Raw genomic sequence first — 16522 nt, 5'->3', positions numbered from 1 at the left:
TAATATGCGATTAGATACCAAAACACCGTCCCATCCATCCTCTTCATTTCCTCTGTAGCTGAAGCCAGACTAAGGAATGCAAGGTGGCATCTATCACAGGGCGAACGGAGACACACACACGTGGATTTGAGTACAAAAGAGGAGACAGGGGCTGAGGACGAGTGAGGGAAAGTTAAGATAGGAAAGAGAGAGCGAGATGAAGGTTCGAAAGAATGGCGACGCGTCTCTCACCAGGAGAGGAAGACCAAGAAAAAAAAACGAGCCTGCCGAACGTTTCAGTCAACATTTACTTTAAGCCGGGTAGTCTATATTCAACCCCGCTTCTTGCCCTTGTAGACCAGGATGACATCACGACACCCCAAAATGAAGTATTCTGAGCTTTCTGCGCATCTGCAAACAGACGATGACAGCCTGACCATGTTGACACCAAGCAGACAAAGCGTAAACAGGCGTCCCACGACGCGCGTTTTAGGCGTTCCTGTGTGAGTGTGCACGAGCGTATGCATGTTTGGCAGTAGCATCTGTTAAATACCCTCATACAGAGCACCTTCTTTCCCCAAGAGCTGCTGAGTGAAAATAAACCGTCAATTTCCTTTTTTTATTTTCCCCCCCTGCTATCTATGCTCAAGCATTGGTTTTTAATTAGGCTATCTTCTTTTCAAGTGAGGAAATCGCCCAGTAGGGTGAGTAAGAGAGAGAACTGAATAAATTCTCCACCTCGCAAGAATAATTAAACTCTCATCGAGCGGCTATTTGATTAGCTGCAGAGGTGACGATGTGGACGAGGTGAGAACAGGTGTAGTCTTAAAGCTCCTGTGAGTGGCAAGACTTTCAAGGTTACGTAAGGACTTATGGAGGTGACATGCATGTCACACCGAGCCACCTGGCACCTCCCACACGATGTCTGTCCCCGGGATATAAAGTGCTACGTGTAGTATGCATGCTCATTGTACAGGGGCACCAGCCAACCAATTCACAAAAGCAAGCATGTGCGCACACGCTGAAACACCCACACACAAGCACAGTCAGACTGGTGATTGTGCACGTGTGTGCATGTGCACACACACACACACACACTTTCAATTATTCGACCCATGGGGTTAAGCAAATAATATTGGTCTGTGAATGCTTGGTACAACTGCTACAGCTCTCCAGCCCCCCACATGCAGCTGCATAATAAATGAGTGCGAGACACTTAACTAGGACCCCACGGAACATGCTTACTACCATGCTAGATAATGCATTTTCCATGTTTTAGATCCACTTTCTTAAGCAGTCCGTCACTTAAAGACCCAAGTCTCAGCCGCTGCTGCTTGCCATTAAAGGAAAGCTAAGTGGCTACTGCATGCTGAAAATAAGGGCTTTCTGTAATATTGAACATGGTATACATCCAGCAGAATTAATGTAACATTTCCAGCTTGGAGGGGGAGCAGTAATAACCCCATTGAGTTTTTTGAGACATTGCAATGAATGCCGCCCTATTTTTAGCACCTTTGTGATTATGATGTTTTCTCTAAGTGCTGAAAGCCAGTACTTTGTCACTCACAGTGTGTGCTGAGTGCTGTGTATTTGCTGTGCATTCGGTGAGAGTGCTGAAGACGGCGTTTTACTTTGCATGACTCCCTGCCTTTTTGTTCAGTCGGAAGAACCAATCTGAGGGAACATCAATACTTTCAATGGCTTTGCAGGAATCTCACAAAGCACATAATGCCACAAGTTAGAATCGACAATGGGCACAGGCGTCTTGCACAAATAGGCAGATAATATATCTAATCTTGCATTATCCCAAACAAAACTGTCCCAATTCCCAGTCCATGTTAATCATCCACACACACAGGAAAACAGCTCCCACCGCTTGATTAATCAGGAAATGAACTAGGCTCGTGGGAATCATTAAAGTGTTGTCCCGAGCTGTTTTCACACACAGGAAGACATTACGCAACATGTTTGCACAGGTCTCCTTGCAGTTCTTTATTCCCGCAAAACCCACTTTTCACCTAGTGCCCTTTTCTGCTGAGCTGTACAGAGCCCTCCTCTCATTCACAATTGTAAGTGTTGCGTATGGGCTCCTTGGGACATTACCACCGAAACTCGTCCACCCACAAAGGTTACAGTGGGCAGTTGTACATACACAGCCGGTATATTAGCAGACCACAGTAGGAGTCTGGGAAACATCAAACCCAGCATGACGTTGATTTGATATGTTCGTGGTCTCTTTTCAGCTATTGAGATAACCTTAATCTTGACTCAAAAAGATGATGATTGTGGAATCATTCCGTTTCCCCAAAATGAAGGAAAAAAAAGAGCCTTACTGTTGTGCTCTGTGCATTATCAGAAAACCACCCATTTGCCACTACACCATAGAGCATCTCATTTTGAAATGATCATGTACACTGACGGAATCACAAACCTGTAAAAAAGCACAATCACCCACATATCAAACTCCAACTTATGTGTATAAAAGGTGAACAAAAAGAAAGGGTTTTTTACCTTCTTCAGAGCTGACATTCTAGGCAGATCCTCCTCCTTCAAAGCCCGTTCACATGCTGAGGTCCCAAGCCAAGTTTGGAGGGTGCGCAAAACCAGACTCCCTCACTCCGGTGCTGATGCTGAGCCGCGGCCAGGCGCCTACTTGGTATTCCCACTGCGCTCCCTGAGCGAGGCTGCTGCCCAACCCATCTCTACAGCGGGCTCGGTGTGCGCATGCGCGTACGTCTGTCATTACCGGATTTGGACGCAGGGGGGGGACTTCGGCCAAAACGCACTGTAAAAAAGGGGGGAGAGAGAGAGAGGGGGAGAGAGAGAGAGAGAGAGAGAGTTAGTTAGTGTTGCCTGAGGACTGCCAACATTACGGCAGTTTGGCGAACGTTTTTACCTGCCGCTTTTCCGCGTATGGCCTCCGCTAACACGCGAGCAAGTGCTCCGTTTCATCTGTGCGAAACCGGGGCGTCAGTTAGCTTAGCTTGCTAGCATTTTAGCTAAAGTAGCCGCTCGTTTTATTCGCTCCCAACAGCAAAAGTTCCTCGCTGTTGACCGAAATATGCTTATATGGCTCACAGGAGGGAAGGTGAGCGCCGCTTTGGTTCGTTTACAACACTGTTAACGTTATTAAAGTGAACTGTGCCACACGCAGGTAGCCGGTTAGCTACCTAGCAACAGTCGCCGGTTCTCTTGATTTACATAAAGTGTAAACAAACACATGTGCTCGTCATCGCACATCGGAGCGGTGCGCTGCTTGTCAGACCTTCATGCAAATTCATCTCATTAATTAATCGTTAATAATCTGTCAAGTGGATTGACGGTGTGTAGCTCGGCACGGGACCATGCGACACCTGTTACAACACTAAAGCAAACTCCATGCCGAATGCTGACAGGGTTTCCTGACTTATTGTGTAATGAGCACCCTTGGCCACGCTAGTAAATGCGGAATATAACCCACCAAACAACACTGGTCTCAGTTAAGTCAGAGTTGGCACCGCATCTTCAAAAAGGGTGATGCTACACGATATTGGTAAAGCTGATAAAGGGGGTAGAGGAAGGATGCCATGTAATTTTAAACTCTAGTTCCAGTGGTCAAGTGGAAAGTTAGTGATACACCTTGGTGTAGTTCTTAAATCAACCAATGTATGACGTATTATTGTTTGTAACATATTCTGGTTTGTGGGGGCAATTTTACTGTGAGCCCAATGGAAAGATAGCCTAGGTGTTGGCTCAGAGGTGGCAGAATTTCTCTTGAGAAACTGATTTGATGTTTACAGTTACACCAACTAACTGGCCAATTTAAATGAAATAGACAGCTATTATTATCTCAGCTATTTTCCCCCTCATGGCCTTAAACATCTTTGCTTTGTTTTCACTTCTGAAAAGTAAGAGCTATGTTTCACAGACAGTGGACTAAACCAGAGTGGGAAGAAAAATAACAATATTGGATACTAACATTTACAAAAGTAAAGCTAGAAGTTTGAAAATTGAAGTTTGCAAATGGGTATCACTGATGGTAGGACATCGTTTTATTAAATGAACTAACAGTAAGATTGATGCTCATTTATAGACTAGTAGGTACATTTTCCGGTTTACGAGCACCACCACCAGACTGACACTGACAGGCCGATCAAGACACTTTTTCTCAGCAAGCGCACCCTCACAAATGTTGTGATTTGCTGTTGCTACCATTGAGTTTGCGTATCTTAAGCTTTGGAAGATTGCCTTGATGTGTACTGCAATTATGAAATTACCCAAGTCAAATGCTAATTCATGATCCTCAAACATATTGCAGTACTAGCAGTTCACCCCTGTTTTCATAGTAGCATAAATAGTAGTTTGGTTAAGGGTTTGCCTATTATTGTTTGATTCGGTTAAATATGGTGCATCTGGTTGCTAGTCTATAAATTAAAGTAATTAATGTTGACAGGTTATTGTATTGCAGTGTTAAGCTTCCATCTTCTTGCTTTGCTTTTAATGTGAAGCTTTCCCCAAGCATTGAGAAAGAGAACAGCATATACATGATTTCAAGCTAAGCCGGTGTTTTCTGGCCACAGAAAAATACAACAGCCTTTTTTTTTTGTCATTTGTTTTTATTTAGTGTTTCAATCAAAGGTACTGCAGAAGCTTTACCCGAAGGTTTCCAAACAGGAGAAAGAACCCAGCACTCCAAACACTGTTGAGACCTTAGCCAAAAAGCCCTATGTGAAAAGCAAAGCATTCCAGAGTAAGTTTACTTTGCCAATGCTGCCCACTGGCATTGACCCATCAATTTAATATCCTGTCTTTGTTTTTATGAAACACACAAACACACTACTCTATCCTCACTGTGACAAACAAGGTGCTTAGAAACGCCCGTAGTAGAACTGCCTTCTCAATGTGCACACACATACACACATACGTGTACACAATCATACATAGTTCCAAAACTAATGTTTCCTTTCTACACTTCATGATGTGTTTCATAACCTTCCTTTATTTGCTTTCTTTGTCTCAGGTGATGGAGTGAAAGCACAGAATGCACTTCCTGCTGGCAGACGAGTCTACACTGTTCTACCTCCTCCTGCAGATTACAAGACAGGTGCAGAGGGATCGGTCACAGTCCCTCAGCCAGAAAGCATAAATATTGCTGAGGATCCAGCTGGTAAGAGGGCCATAATCTTACATTTATGGACTGCTTCTGTGCACCATAAAGCCTGGGGCGATTTACAGCATTGGGCTTCACCAGGTCTCCTGCTCCCAGTATCACCATCACTCTCCCTGATTGTTTTTTTTTTCCATTCAAGTTACAGGAAGCAGGCAAGGAGAATTATTTGTATTTCTAACTGTTAAAGATCTTGAGTGCCACCCAGGTGGAAGTATTTTGATCCCAGATGATCCGGTCCTTAACATGATGTGGTCCTTAACATGAAGAGGTTGACAGTTGTTTGAGGGACAAACCAACCAGCTGGCACTTTTCTTGAGCTATGGTGTTGTTAAGTGTGAACCTCTGAGCTCATCCAACATCCAGGTGAAATTTCTTTTGCCTCACAGCTGGACTACGGAGTTTTAAAGTACCCAAGTTCTAAAAGGCTCTCAAGGTTTTTGCTACTATCAGCAGCTGTCTGAAATCTAACACAGTTTGTTTCATTCCCTGAAACCCTCTATTTAATTGATTATAGTGTTACAAGATGGGCTTGGCTCTGGTTCATTTCCCCATTTCCCATTTCTCCACTTTTGATGAAGATGTTGCGGCTCTCCAAACACCACACAGGCATAGAATTTTTTTTTGGCTCAGTCAGCACCTTGTAAAATGCAAGATATTTGTTGACTAGATTTGGTAAACATTATGCTTTAGTAACGCCGTCTTTTCAACAAGTTTCTGGTTGTGTAGCATAGAAAGGTTACTTGCAAGCTCTGACGCAAAGTCCAAATGTAGAAGTACTATAGTACATTTTGGACCCGAACCGCTTTAAAACTTTCTTTATTCAATGTTTACAATGATTGGACTTCCTTAAATATCTTAGTAAAAAGATGCATAATTTTGAAGAAGAAAAAAAAAGCCACTAGAAAACTTGAAACAGATAGCTGCAATTTTGTGTTACTGTATGCAGCATGGGGACTCGCAGTGTTGGGATGGAGAGATATGAAAACAGCATTGCAGATCCATTTTCTGTTCTCTTCTGTTCCTGTGGAGCAGGGCTAAGTAGCCTGTCCAGAACATATTCCCTCTGCATCTTAGCTGTTTTTAAATCTCATTGAAATTCACTGTTACATTGTGTGTTCAAGCTCAAAAGACTTTTTTTCCTTTTCCACCGCAGCATTCAGACATGCGACGCTCTGCTCCCTTTTTAATTAACCTCTAAAGTAGTGAATTTAAATTATTATGAATATTACATATTTGGAAATACTCTTGGAAAGTATGACTTGGTGCAGTCACATGAGGGTATAAAACAGGGCAGATCTGTACAGCTGTGTATAAAGCTGTTCACCATGTGAAAAAATGACAATGTTAAAACAACTTCGCAAGTCCTTACTAATATAGACATATGGAAATGAAAGTATTATCATTATAATAAAGTGTCATTATAATAAACCCGGTTACACTATATTGGGCTTTAATTCCACTAGAAATGTGACTTGGCATTTCACTACTTTTCCATCCCCACATCCTCGGCCACATTCTGTCCTGGCGGCTGGCCAGTGCATTACTCTCTGCTGTGAACATGCCACCAGGAATTAGATGAGAATTGGTTCCTTTGACCCCTCAAGGCCTCTGGGTTCTTAAAGCAAGGGGAGGTGGAGAGAGACCAGCTAAACCAACGAGAGTGTTGCCTTCTCAATGCAACTGATCTGAGCTATAGTTTTGCATTTTGGTTACCCTTCGCACTTGCGTGTCACAATTGTTTAGTGATATAATAGAGAGGCAGAGTGACTAAAAGCACTGCTAAAATGCAATTACAGCAAATCAGGGAAAAATGCTGAGCATCTTTCAAGGTGATGCAAATAATTGCAAGGGAGGGGTTCAAAACCACTTTTGACCTCAAAATAAATAAAGAAGAACCAAATTAAGCTGAGACACAACTGCAAAAGCCCTTTGCTCTGTACGGCAATCCAAAAGATGTGATTTTACCTATCAGAGCATGCTTCCCACCTCTTAGTCCAGGCTCCAGTCATCTCTTGCCGGGTTTCCAGCCCGTGCAGTACAACCACTGTGAAGAATTCAGAACGATACTGCATGTTTGGTTTTCAACCTGCCAAGATGAGCACATATCCCCCCTTTTGTTGTATCCTTACATTCCACCTTGTTGCTGTCTACATACCGTTTCAAACCTTGCTGTTGGCTTTCCGGTAAATTCAAAGAACTGCACCTGTAAACCCAAATCGACATGTACACTTTTGCTTGTCTTCTTAGTTCCGCCTCTGAAAAGCTACTGTCTACACCCATTTCAATAGGGCAAAGCTCTTGGTCCTGACTTGTCTCTTACCTGGCCCCAAGATGGTGGAATGAGCCCTCATCTTTCATCAGTATAACAGACTGGCTTACCTTATTCAAGAAAAGCTTAGAAATGTTCCTTTTCCAGGCCCACCTTAGTCCACATCTAAGCATGACTGTTTTAGTATGTCTGTGAGCAGGTCTAAGGCATTGTCCAGCAAATTTATAATTTGAATCCTTTTTATTCACATTGTTACTGGTGGTCTACTTATTGTGCACTTAAACTAATTGCATTTGACATGACATGCACTGTAGGTTATGATATGAATATTATTTAGTGCTCTATGGTGTCTGTAGGTTGATACATGAACATAGCTGCTAATTACTGACTCTCTTGTGAGTTGCTTTGGACAGACGTGCCTGCTAAATGAGAAATGTAAAATGTAAAAGCCTGAATGCAGGAAAAGAAATCATAGGAGAATTGAGTGAGGTAATTTGATGCAGTGTGTGTGTGTGTGTATGTGTGTGTGAGAGAGAGAATCTGTGAATGTTATATTTGCATAATGTGGGAGTGTGATGCCAGGTGTGTGAGGAAGATGAGAAGTATTTTTTTAGTACCTGTCTTTCTTATTTCATCAGCCAGGTTGTATATTAAGGAAGAGGTGACAACTAACGTTGTATTTTGTGGGAATACATATGAGAAATACTGAACAGAGAATTCTTTATACTTTGGAGGAAAGACATCATGTATTTTTTGTCTGATGTGGTCCATGTGTGCTGCTCACCAGGTCAAATACCTGGAGTGTGCAGATTTGCTCGGTTAAAAAAAAAATTCTGATCTTGGTTGCAGCTCTGTATGGTCTTGACACCGGATCACATCTATTAGTATTTTGGGGATTCTTATCTGGCTTACCTGGATACATGGACATACAGAAATTACTCAGAGTGGCATTTAAGACACCATCCAACTTTTCTTTGAATGTTTAAGTCCAGAAATTAAAATTGCTGGAAATTGGAGACTTAGAGCTTACTTTTCTCATTGCCTACAGAAGAGAGTGGCCATGAGAACAGTGGAGAATCCACAGAAGTAGATGAAAAGAGGAGAAGAAGGAAAAGAAAGAAGAGGAAGCCAACTTCTAATGAACGTCCAGTCCAAGATGTAGCTCCTCAAGTGAGTGGGTCCAGTACAGCTCCCGCCAGCACCAGTCAAAACCACAACCCAGCGGGCGAGGGTGGAGAGGGCCTTACCAGGAACAAAAGGAGGAAGTTGAAGAAGAAACGGCACAAAGAGAAACTACTCTCCTTGGGCTTGGTGCCTCGGGCTGCTGCCTTGGAGTTCACCTACCAGAGAGAAGGAGGTAAAGGGGAAGAGGAGATGGAGGAGAAGAGGGCTGCTGAGGTGTCAGAGTTCCTCAGGACCACCATGGAAATCTATTTGTCAGATTGTGAGTATAAAACAAATGTTGCTTATCTTTTAAAACAACCTTGCAGCATGTGCTAAAACATATAGCTCATGAAATTGATTTTTGCCATCTATTCATATTGTTATTTTTATATACACCAATATGAATAGACTGACTTGTAAACTATATGACTAAGTAAATATAGATTTATATGTATTCACATTTGGGTAAGCCGCAGTTTCATTAATTAGCTTCTCTGCAAAAAATAACAGCAGGATGTTGACATTATTTTTGCAAACAGAGCTGCCATCAATGATAATCAGTGGCAGAGGTTTGCCATTGGCCTCTGATGTGTCTCAACCCTAATAGACAAGTCAAGTCATCTGGTGTGTCATAAAAAAAACTATCCCTCCCTTGAATGACAGACCAGCTGACTGTTCTCCAGGCTGCTTTCTCCAGCCCATTGGTTCCAGGGATTAATTCTCTCTGGAAATGGAGCGTTATGGGAGCACGAAAAGACCTTTCCATTTCCTCCTCTGCCCTGTTTGGCTGCTAGTATTTCAGCAAAACTGGACCAAACAGTTCAGAAATAATGCCATACTGGCCCTAATTGTGGAATGTTTATGTCTGAGTGTTCACTGTTAAATTGTCATAGGCAACAGCTGTCATTTGGGCTGAAGGGAAACACATTGGTGGTGGGGTTTTACATGTTTATGATAGGGGCAATTTGTATTGGTTACTTTGATATTTTATTCATTCACTGGACAACGAAAATTTTGCTTCCTGAGCACTTTTGGGTGTATTTTATGGATTTTGGGCTGCTGATCACGAATATCACCTCAAAAATTTCGTATCACGTACCGTTTTGTAGATACAACCTATTTTTGTGATTTCCCGTCATATTTTAAGTCTACTAGTATATTGCCCACAAAGCATGCTGTTTTGGTCAGTCCAAGCATGCCTGGGCATGCACTCAGTGTAGGTGCTATGCAGATGTTGTCTTAGGCATGCCTGGGCCTGCTTAGTCAAGTTAGATGCTGGCAGACAGGCTATAAAAGCTGCTCACATTTACAGATGCTGTTTGGACGCACGTTGATGCCTATGTTCTTCAGGCAGTAGCATAGTGAGTATACTTAACAACAGGATTTATTGTCTTCAGGAAGCTTGAATACAGCAGAAATTTCTCATCAATGTTGCAGCAGCTGCTACACATTCTGTTACTGGCGGGTATACGCTTAAGGCTGAAAGACGCACCATGACTGCACTTATAAAGAAAGCCTATGAGCTCTTCTTCGGATGTAAAATTGGTGACCAAGAGAAACCCGGGGCTCCTCACATTTGGTGCGCAACATGTGCAGTCAACCTGAGAGCTTGGCTCAGAGGTACTCGAAAGTCAATGCCATTCGCAGTCCGAATGATATGGCAAGAACGGAAGGATCACGTGATGGACTGTTACTTCTGTCTGACCAATGAATCTGGCTTTTCTACTACAAATAGGAAATCTATTGAATACCACAATTTGCCTTCAGCCATGAGACCAGTGCCACATGTGACAGTTTGCCAGTACCGAAGCCACCAGAGACGTGGAACCTAGATGAGGCAGATGAAGATGCCACAACACATGAACCAGATGTGGAATATGACACTGATCCAGTTGTTTAACCCTTTATGCCTGGTTATCCTCATCTGATAACACAGCCAGAATTAATGACCTGCTCAGGGACTTAGATTTGTCAAAAACTAAAGCAGAACTACTTAGTTCAAGATTGCAAGGATGGGGTTTGCTGTCACCAGGTACAAAAACGTCTATCTTTTGGAACCGACAAGAACATTTGACAAACCTCTTTACGCAGGTTGACAACCTCTGTTTCTGCACTGACATTGTTGGATTGTTCATGGCTTTGGGTTGTGTGCATGACCCACAACAATGGCGTCTTAATAGATTCGTCAAAGTTAAGCCTGAAAGCTGTCCTGTTAAACAATGACAATGTCCACCCTTCAGTACCCATTGGCCGTGCAGTACACATGGAACTGTTGTTGAAACACATACAGTACAACAATTACGACTGGAGCATCTGTGGTAAAGTACTGGCACTGCTATTAGGAATGCGGCTCGGATATACAAAGTACTGTTGTTTCCTTTGTGAATGGGACAGCTGTCCTAAAGAGTCACATTACATTAAAAAGAACTGGCCACTCCATAAGCATTTCATTCCAGGGCAGAAAAGCATTTCATTCCAGGGCAGAAAAGTGTGGCGCATAAACCACTTGTTGAGCCAACAAAGATATTTCTGCCTCCTCTTCATGTAAAACTCAGATTGATGAAACATTTTGTGAAAGCAATGAACAAAGAAAAGTGATGGATTTCGCTATTTGAGACAGATGTTTCCAAGAATAACTGATGCCAAGTTTAAGGAAGGCACTTTTGTTGGTGCACAAATCAGACAGGTCATCAATGACAGGGAGTTAGAAGATCTGCTAGTGGGGCCAGAGCAAATAGCATGGAGGGCATTTAAGGATGTTGATGAGAATTTTCTTGGCAACCACAGAGCATCAAACAACATTGAGCTGCTTGACAACATGCTTTAAAGCATACAAAACCATGAAGTGCAACATCATTGGAAATTCATTTTCTGCATTCACACTTGGACTTCTTCCCTGCTGATCTTGGTGCAGTCAGTGACGAACATGGTGAAAGGTTTCACCAGGACATTGCGACCATGGAAAAGAGGTATCAGGGCAACTGGATCCACCAATGCTGGCCGGCTATTGTTGGACACTGACACGAGGAGTACAAATGAAAATGAGCTGCAAAACTTTTTAAGCTCGGTTGAACTAACACAGAGTGTCAGCATCATTATGCGATTAAACATGTTAAATTCAATAAAAAGTTATTTTAATGTTTCTCTGAATTCCTACAGGATACAGCAAATTTGAAATTATTTTTGTGTTCAGCTTGACATTATCCATCATAAGCTCTAATTTTTTTTCAGGAAGCAAAACGTTTGAAAAAATGTGTTGTCCAGTGATTAATGGATCTCATGCTATGTTTGATTAACTCCCTGAATTGTGACTTGCAGGGCTGCAACTAACGATTGTCTTCCTCATCAACTAATTGGTCACTTATTTCTCAATTAATGATTTGATCGATTAATCATTTAGTCTATCAAATGTAAAAAGTAATTAATAAAAGCCACTCACAAGTTCCCTGAGCCCGACATTACATCAGCAGTTAAAATTGTATGCGGTTAAAAAAAGATTTTACTTGGTCTGACCAGCAACATTGACCAGCTGTCAATGTATCGTGGAAGAGACATCTGATAAATGTACAGCTATACGAAAAGCTCCCTATGGTATCCACAAAAGTGCAGCAGAGAAGGATGCATCTCGCAGGCCACTGCGTGCATCACAGTGAGGAAGCTGCCAACAAACTTGTGCTCTGGTAACCATCTGATGGAAAAACTCAACGCGGTAGAAGAAGAATCACCTATGTGGACAACCTATTAAGGGACATGGGTGGAGAATGTACAGGAGCTAAAAATGATCATGAAAGAGTGGGATAGTTGGAAATGCCATGTGGAGGCATTTATGGGGCGTCCTGATAGATGACCTAGGTAGGTAGGTAGGCTGGTAGGTAGGTACGTGTAGGTAGGTTACCAGCAACCAAAAAAAACTCTAGAATCTGAGAAAAGAAAGCAAATCTTGACATTTGTGAAGCTGTAACAAGTAAAGGTTTGGTATTTTTATTTGAGAATGACTAAAATGAGTAATCCATTTCTAAAATTATAATGGATTAATTTTATGTTGATGGAATGATCGATTAATCAATGAATCGGTAAAGTGCTAGTGATGTTTGATGTTTTGGATTAACAGTCTACCCTCCTCCTCTGTTTGCTCCCTACAGGCTCAGTGCATGCAGACAAGCCTCCTGTCCTGTCCTTGGCAATAGAGGGTCTCCTGAGCAGCATAGCCTGTGGAAACGGGCCCCCTTCTGTTCTAAGGGAGCTCCACAGTCTAAAGTCCCTTGTGGTGCAGAAAGACCCAGACAGACTGGCCAAGGCTCTGGAGGAGCTCCATAACACTGCCTCCATGTCTCCAGGTCAGCCAGTTGCACAATAAAACCAACAGAAAAGCAGGGCATGGCCTCACCTTTGATAGGACCCTCAGCATTTTATACAATTCTGATGTGGCTATCCCTGTTCATACCAGCCATCTCTAGTTGGGATCTGCTCAGCACTTTTTGTCCACCCATCTGTTGCGTGTGCGTCTCCTGTACCTGCCAGTACTGCTCATGCTTTGTCCTTGACTCTTCACTCCCTTATGCATGCTCATTAGTTTTCACCTAAAATAACTTGCCCAATACACGCCTGCATACACCTGAACTTGTCTCTGTCTGCCCTTATTGGCCAGAACTGCAGCTGCTGTTGTCTATTTTAGCTTTCACTCATACACCGTTTACAAGCCAACATGCTCAGACTGCAACGCTAAATTTTCTCATGAGTTCACAGACATTTATTCATACAGAGACACACTGAGAAACTGGGGTCGGTGATGAAAAAAACAGCTGTGTGAGAAAAAGAGAGAGAGACAAAGCGAGCGAACAAGTAAGGAACCGAACAGCCTGGAAGTTCGGGGCTTGGAAGAATACAAATTAGATGGCTATGGAGTGACATTCAGCTGTCACCAAGACAACACTGTAGAAACCAGTTTGCTATCTAGCAAGCAGAGCACACAGTCTTGCATACTTAACTTCCCTTATCCACCTGCTCTACAGGCACTGCGAAGCATTCCTAGTCTCCTCCCATCATCAGATTCATGCCGTAATTAAATGCAACTCTCAAAGAAGATTCTATCAGAAGAGTATATTTGTCCTCTAATATTTGTCCAATTCTTGTCGAAATTCCTTGAAAATGAATCATTCCGTTTTTTTAATGATTTATTGCATCTGTACTTAACTTGCTAAGTTGGGATATTGTAGGAATACGTGTACATTTGTCATGGACAGCTAATCAATTACGACTTGGTAAAGAAAAATTGATATTGATGTAAACATCAACATTGTTAAGGCTACGTTTGGTATTTGGGATTGATCCAGACATTTTCCTTTAGCCGCCCTCGACTACCACTGAGCCTAAGCCTCTTTTCAAAGCCTTTCAAGTCTTTTTTTTCCGGTTGACTGAAGCATCTCTAACTCGCTACCCTGGCAGATCTTTGGTAAAGCTTTATGCAGATATCCAGAATATATACCCTTTTCTTACAGCTCTACCCTGGAGTTCCCCTCAAAGACCTACTCCCTTTTTTTTATTCTTCCATTTGATGACCTGCTTAGAGCCGTTTAACACAATCCCTTTTTTCATTTGAATGTTTCCAGGGGAAGATATCTATCTGCCTTGGAGAGATTGAGAAGTAGTAAAATGATGTGTATATTCACTAAGAGTTTAAATGGTCATATTGTAAAAGTACCAAATATTTACTGGTTAAAGTGTTACAAATGCTAAGATTTGTTTGCTTTTTCTGATGCATATCATTATAAAATGAATAATATAAAGTTTTTGTGCATCTCAATCTAATCAGACTAAGTAAGCAGTTTTGAGACACCACTTTGTGCTTTGACGTTGTGCAGACTAAATTATTGATCGAAAAAATAACCGATCGATTAATTTAAACCCTTTGTTTATTGCAGCCCTAACATCCATACAGGTGGGAGTTAGATGCAGAGCATTGACAGGAGAGTTTGACGTACTCAGATTTTAAGCACCAAAAAAAATGATAAAGGCGCTGTCGTCCACAAACACACACGCCTTACGGTCCCAAAGAGATTTTACGTTGTCGTGTGGTGCTGAAATCTGAGCTCTTTGTCTCTTTTGATTTCCAGATGAAACCACATCAGTCGCTTCACTGTTCCAGTACTGGATCACAGATATTCTCCCTATGCAGAGAGACGTGGCAACTGGACCATTTACGTAACGGGGCTGTCTGCCACACTAAAACAGGGACACTACTGAAGACAGAATTATTTCAATCACGGATCATTTATGTCACAAACATCTTATATTAATTTTTATACAGTAACATGTACTTTACAAGGCTTTCTGTGATGTACGAAGCACAGCTTGTTGGGTTTTTTTTGTACTAAATATATCAATAAATAAATATTTAAATTAGATTTGTGCTTCTTTTTTTTCCATGTGCGTTTACAGGCAGAATCAAAGCCTCTTTATCTTACCTGACCCTTCAAGTTGCTACAGTTGCTGTCAGGAGGGCCACGCTGTTTATTTTAGAGTTGTTTTTCATATAGCATGTGATTGTTATCAACATTACACTCACATCCCTCCCTTCCTACCCCCCAATTGCCTTGGAGGCAAATGTCAGGTCTGCTGGAGCAGCCATCTTGCCTACAGATGTCATGACATTTAAAACCAACCGGCTAACTCAATAGTGCATCAATTATCCAGACTTTTTGAAATTTAGTTTCTAACCCAGCTGGTTCACCATGTACCTCTTCAAGTTTGCTCCCATTCTGCAGTTAATGCTGATGGTGAAGTCCAAATATGTTGGCCAGGGAAGGATTGTCAGTGGAACGAATATCAGCAGCAGCCATTTTAACTTGCTTTTCTACATCTGAATCAAGGTGCTAAAGATATGTCAGAAGAGTGTCATTTACTGCATCTATGTTTTAACCGTGGCCACGTAAAGCCATTTGAAACAGTAGATGGCGGTGCGAATTCATGATTGCAGCGGCCTCACCCAGTACCGGTGTGGGAAGATGGCGACGCGAACTTAACGTCTGCGGTGTCCTTACCCAGTACTGTCCAATGCTGTGTCTTTGTCCATGTCTGCAAGTTTGTCTTCATTTGATGGCTGGGAGAGCCTGGTCTGCTGCGTCCTGTGGGTCTAAGGACCACGGCCCTGCCCGGAGCTGTGCCCAAAGAGGAAACACTGAGGGCGGTTTGACAGGATGCGGAAGCAGGGCAGGCTAAGCTAACTGTTAGCCCATGCAGACTGGCAGTTCCGATAACACCGAGGGTGGTCTGGCGGCGGCCTCGCCGAGCATTGACTGTGTTTTGGGTGTCGTCGTGTGGAGTGGCGTATCAAGGGTGTCTGGCTGGGAGAGATGGCATTGGGTCGGCTGGGGGAGCCTGGTCTGCTGGGTCCGGTGGGTCCAAGGACCACGGCCTTGCCCGGAGCTACGCCCGAAGAGGAAACACTGAGGGCGGTCTGACAGGATGCGGAAGCAGGGCAGGCTAAGCTAACTGCTAGCCCATGCAGACCGACAGTTGTGACAGTCATCCTGGCTGGCATTGGCTCCCTTGGACAGTGATTTTTTTGTTGTTGCTTAGTTTGGATATATGTGTTCTTGTAGTTTTTGTCTTTGTGTTCACTGCTGTGGGCTGGGGGAAACAAACTTTGTTTCATTTCATGTACACAAGTACATGAAGGGAAACGACAGTGTTCCTGATTCCCGATTCCTGCGATTGAGGGCTATATGTACAAACTTTACTTGACATGTACAAATATTTGTTTTACGTAAGACTTGCACAGTATGCAGTCGGGACACCTCGGGAATGAACACTGGTAACCAGCAGAGATCCAGAGACTGAACAGCTTAGCCTCTGACACCACGGCACCTGTCAACAGCTTAGGCTAGTCTATTCTAATACAGTAACCCACAGCTCTGCTGCCAGGAGGAGTCAGAAGGAGGACGGAGAGCTAAGCTTCGGCT

General features: G+C 42.8%; 1 protein-coding gene across 2 annotated transcripts; it reads left to right on the top strand.

The window, feature by feature from the left end:
• The first annotated feature begins 2781 nt into the window (after positions 1–2781).
• LOC130126780 (glutamate-rich protein 1) lies at positions 2782–14916 on the top strand. Of its 2 annotated transcripts, none has more exons than XM_056296412.1 (6): positions 2782–3067; positions 4583–4708; positions 4979–5125; positions 8449–8841; positions 12704–12898; positions 14675–14916. In XM_056296412.1, exons 1-6 carry the CDS (start codon positions 3049–3051, stop codon positions 14764–14766), a joined length of 972 nt encoding a protein of 323 aa, XP_056152387.1. In that variant the 5' UTR covers positions 2782–3048; the 3' UTR covers positions 14767–14916. The 2 variants fall into 2 exon arrangements, with proteins under 2 accessions (XP_056152387.1, XP_056152386.1); XM_056296411.1 differs by having other exon boundaries at positions 8446–8841.
• Positions 14917–16522: the final 1606 nt, after the last annotated feature.

The sequence above is a fragment of the Lampris incognitus genome, chromosome 16 (assembly GCF_029633865.1).
Source record: "Lampris incognitus isolate fLamInc1 chromosome 16, fLamInc1.hap2, whole genome shotgun sequence".
NCBI classification, from domain to species: domain Eukaryota; kingdom Metazoa; phylum Chordata; class Actinopteri; order Lampriformes; family Lampridae; genus Lampris; species Lampris incognitus.
Note: the sequence above shows the minus strand (reverse complement) of the source record. Positions and strands in the feature narration are given on the sequence as shown.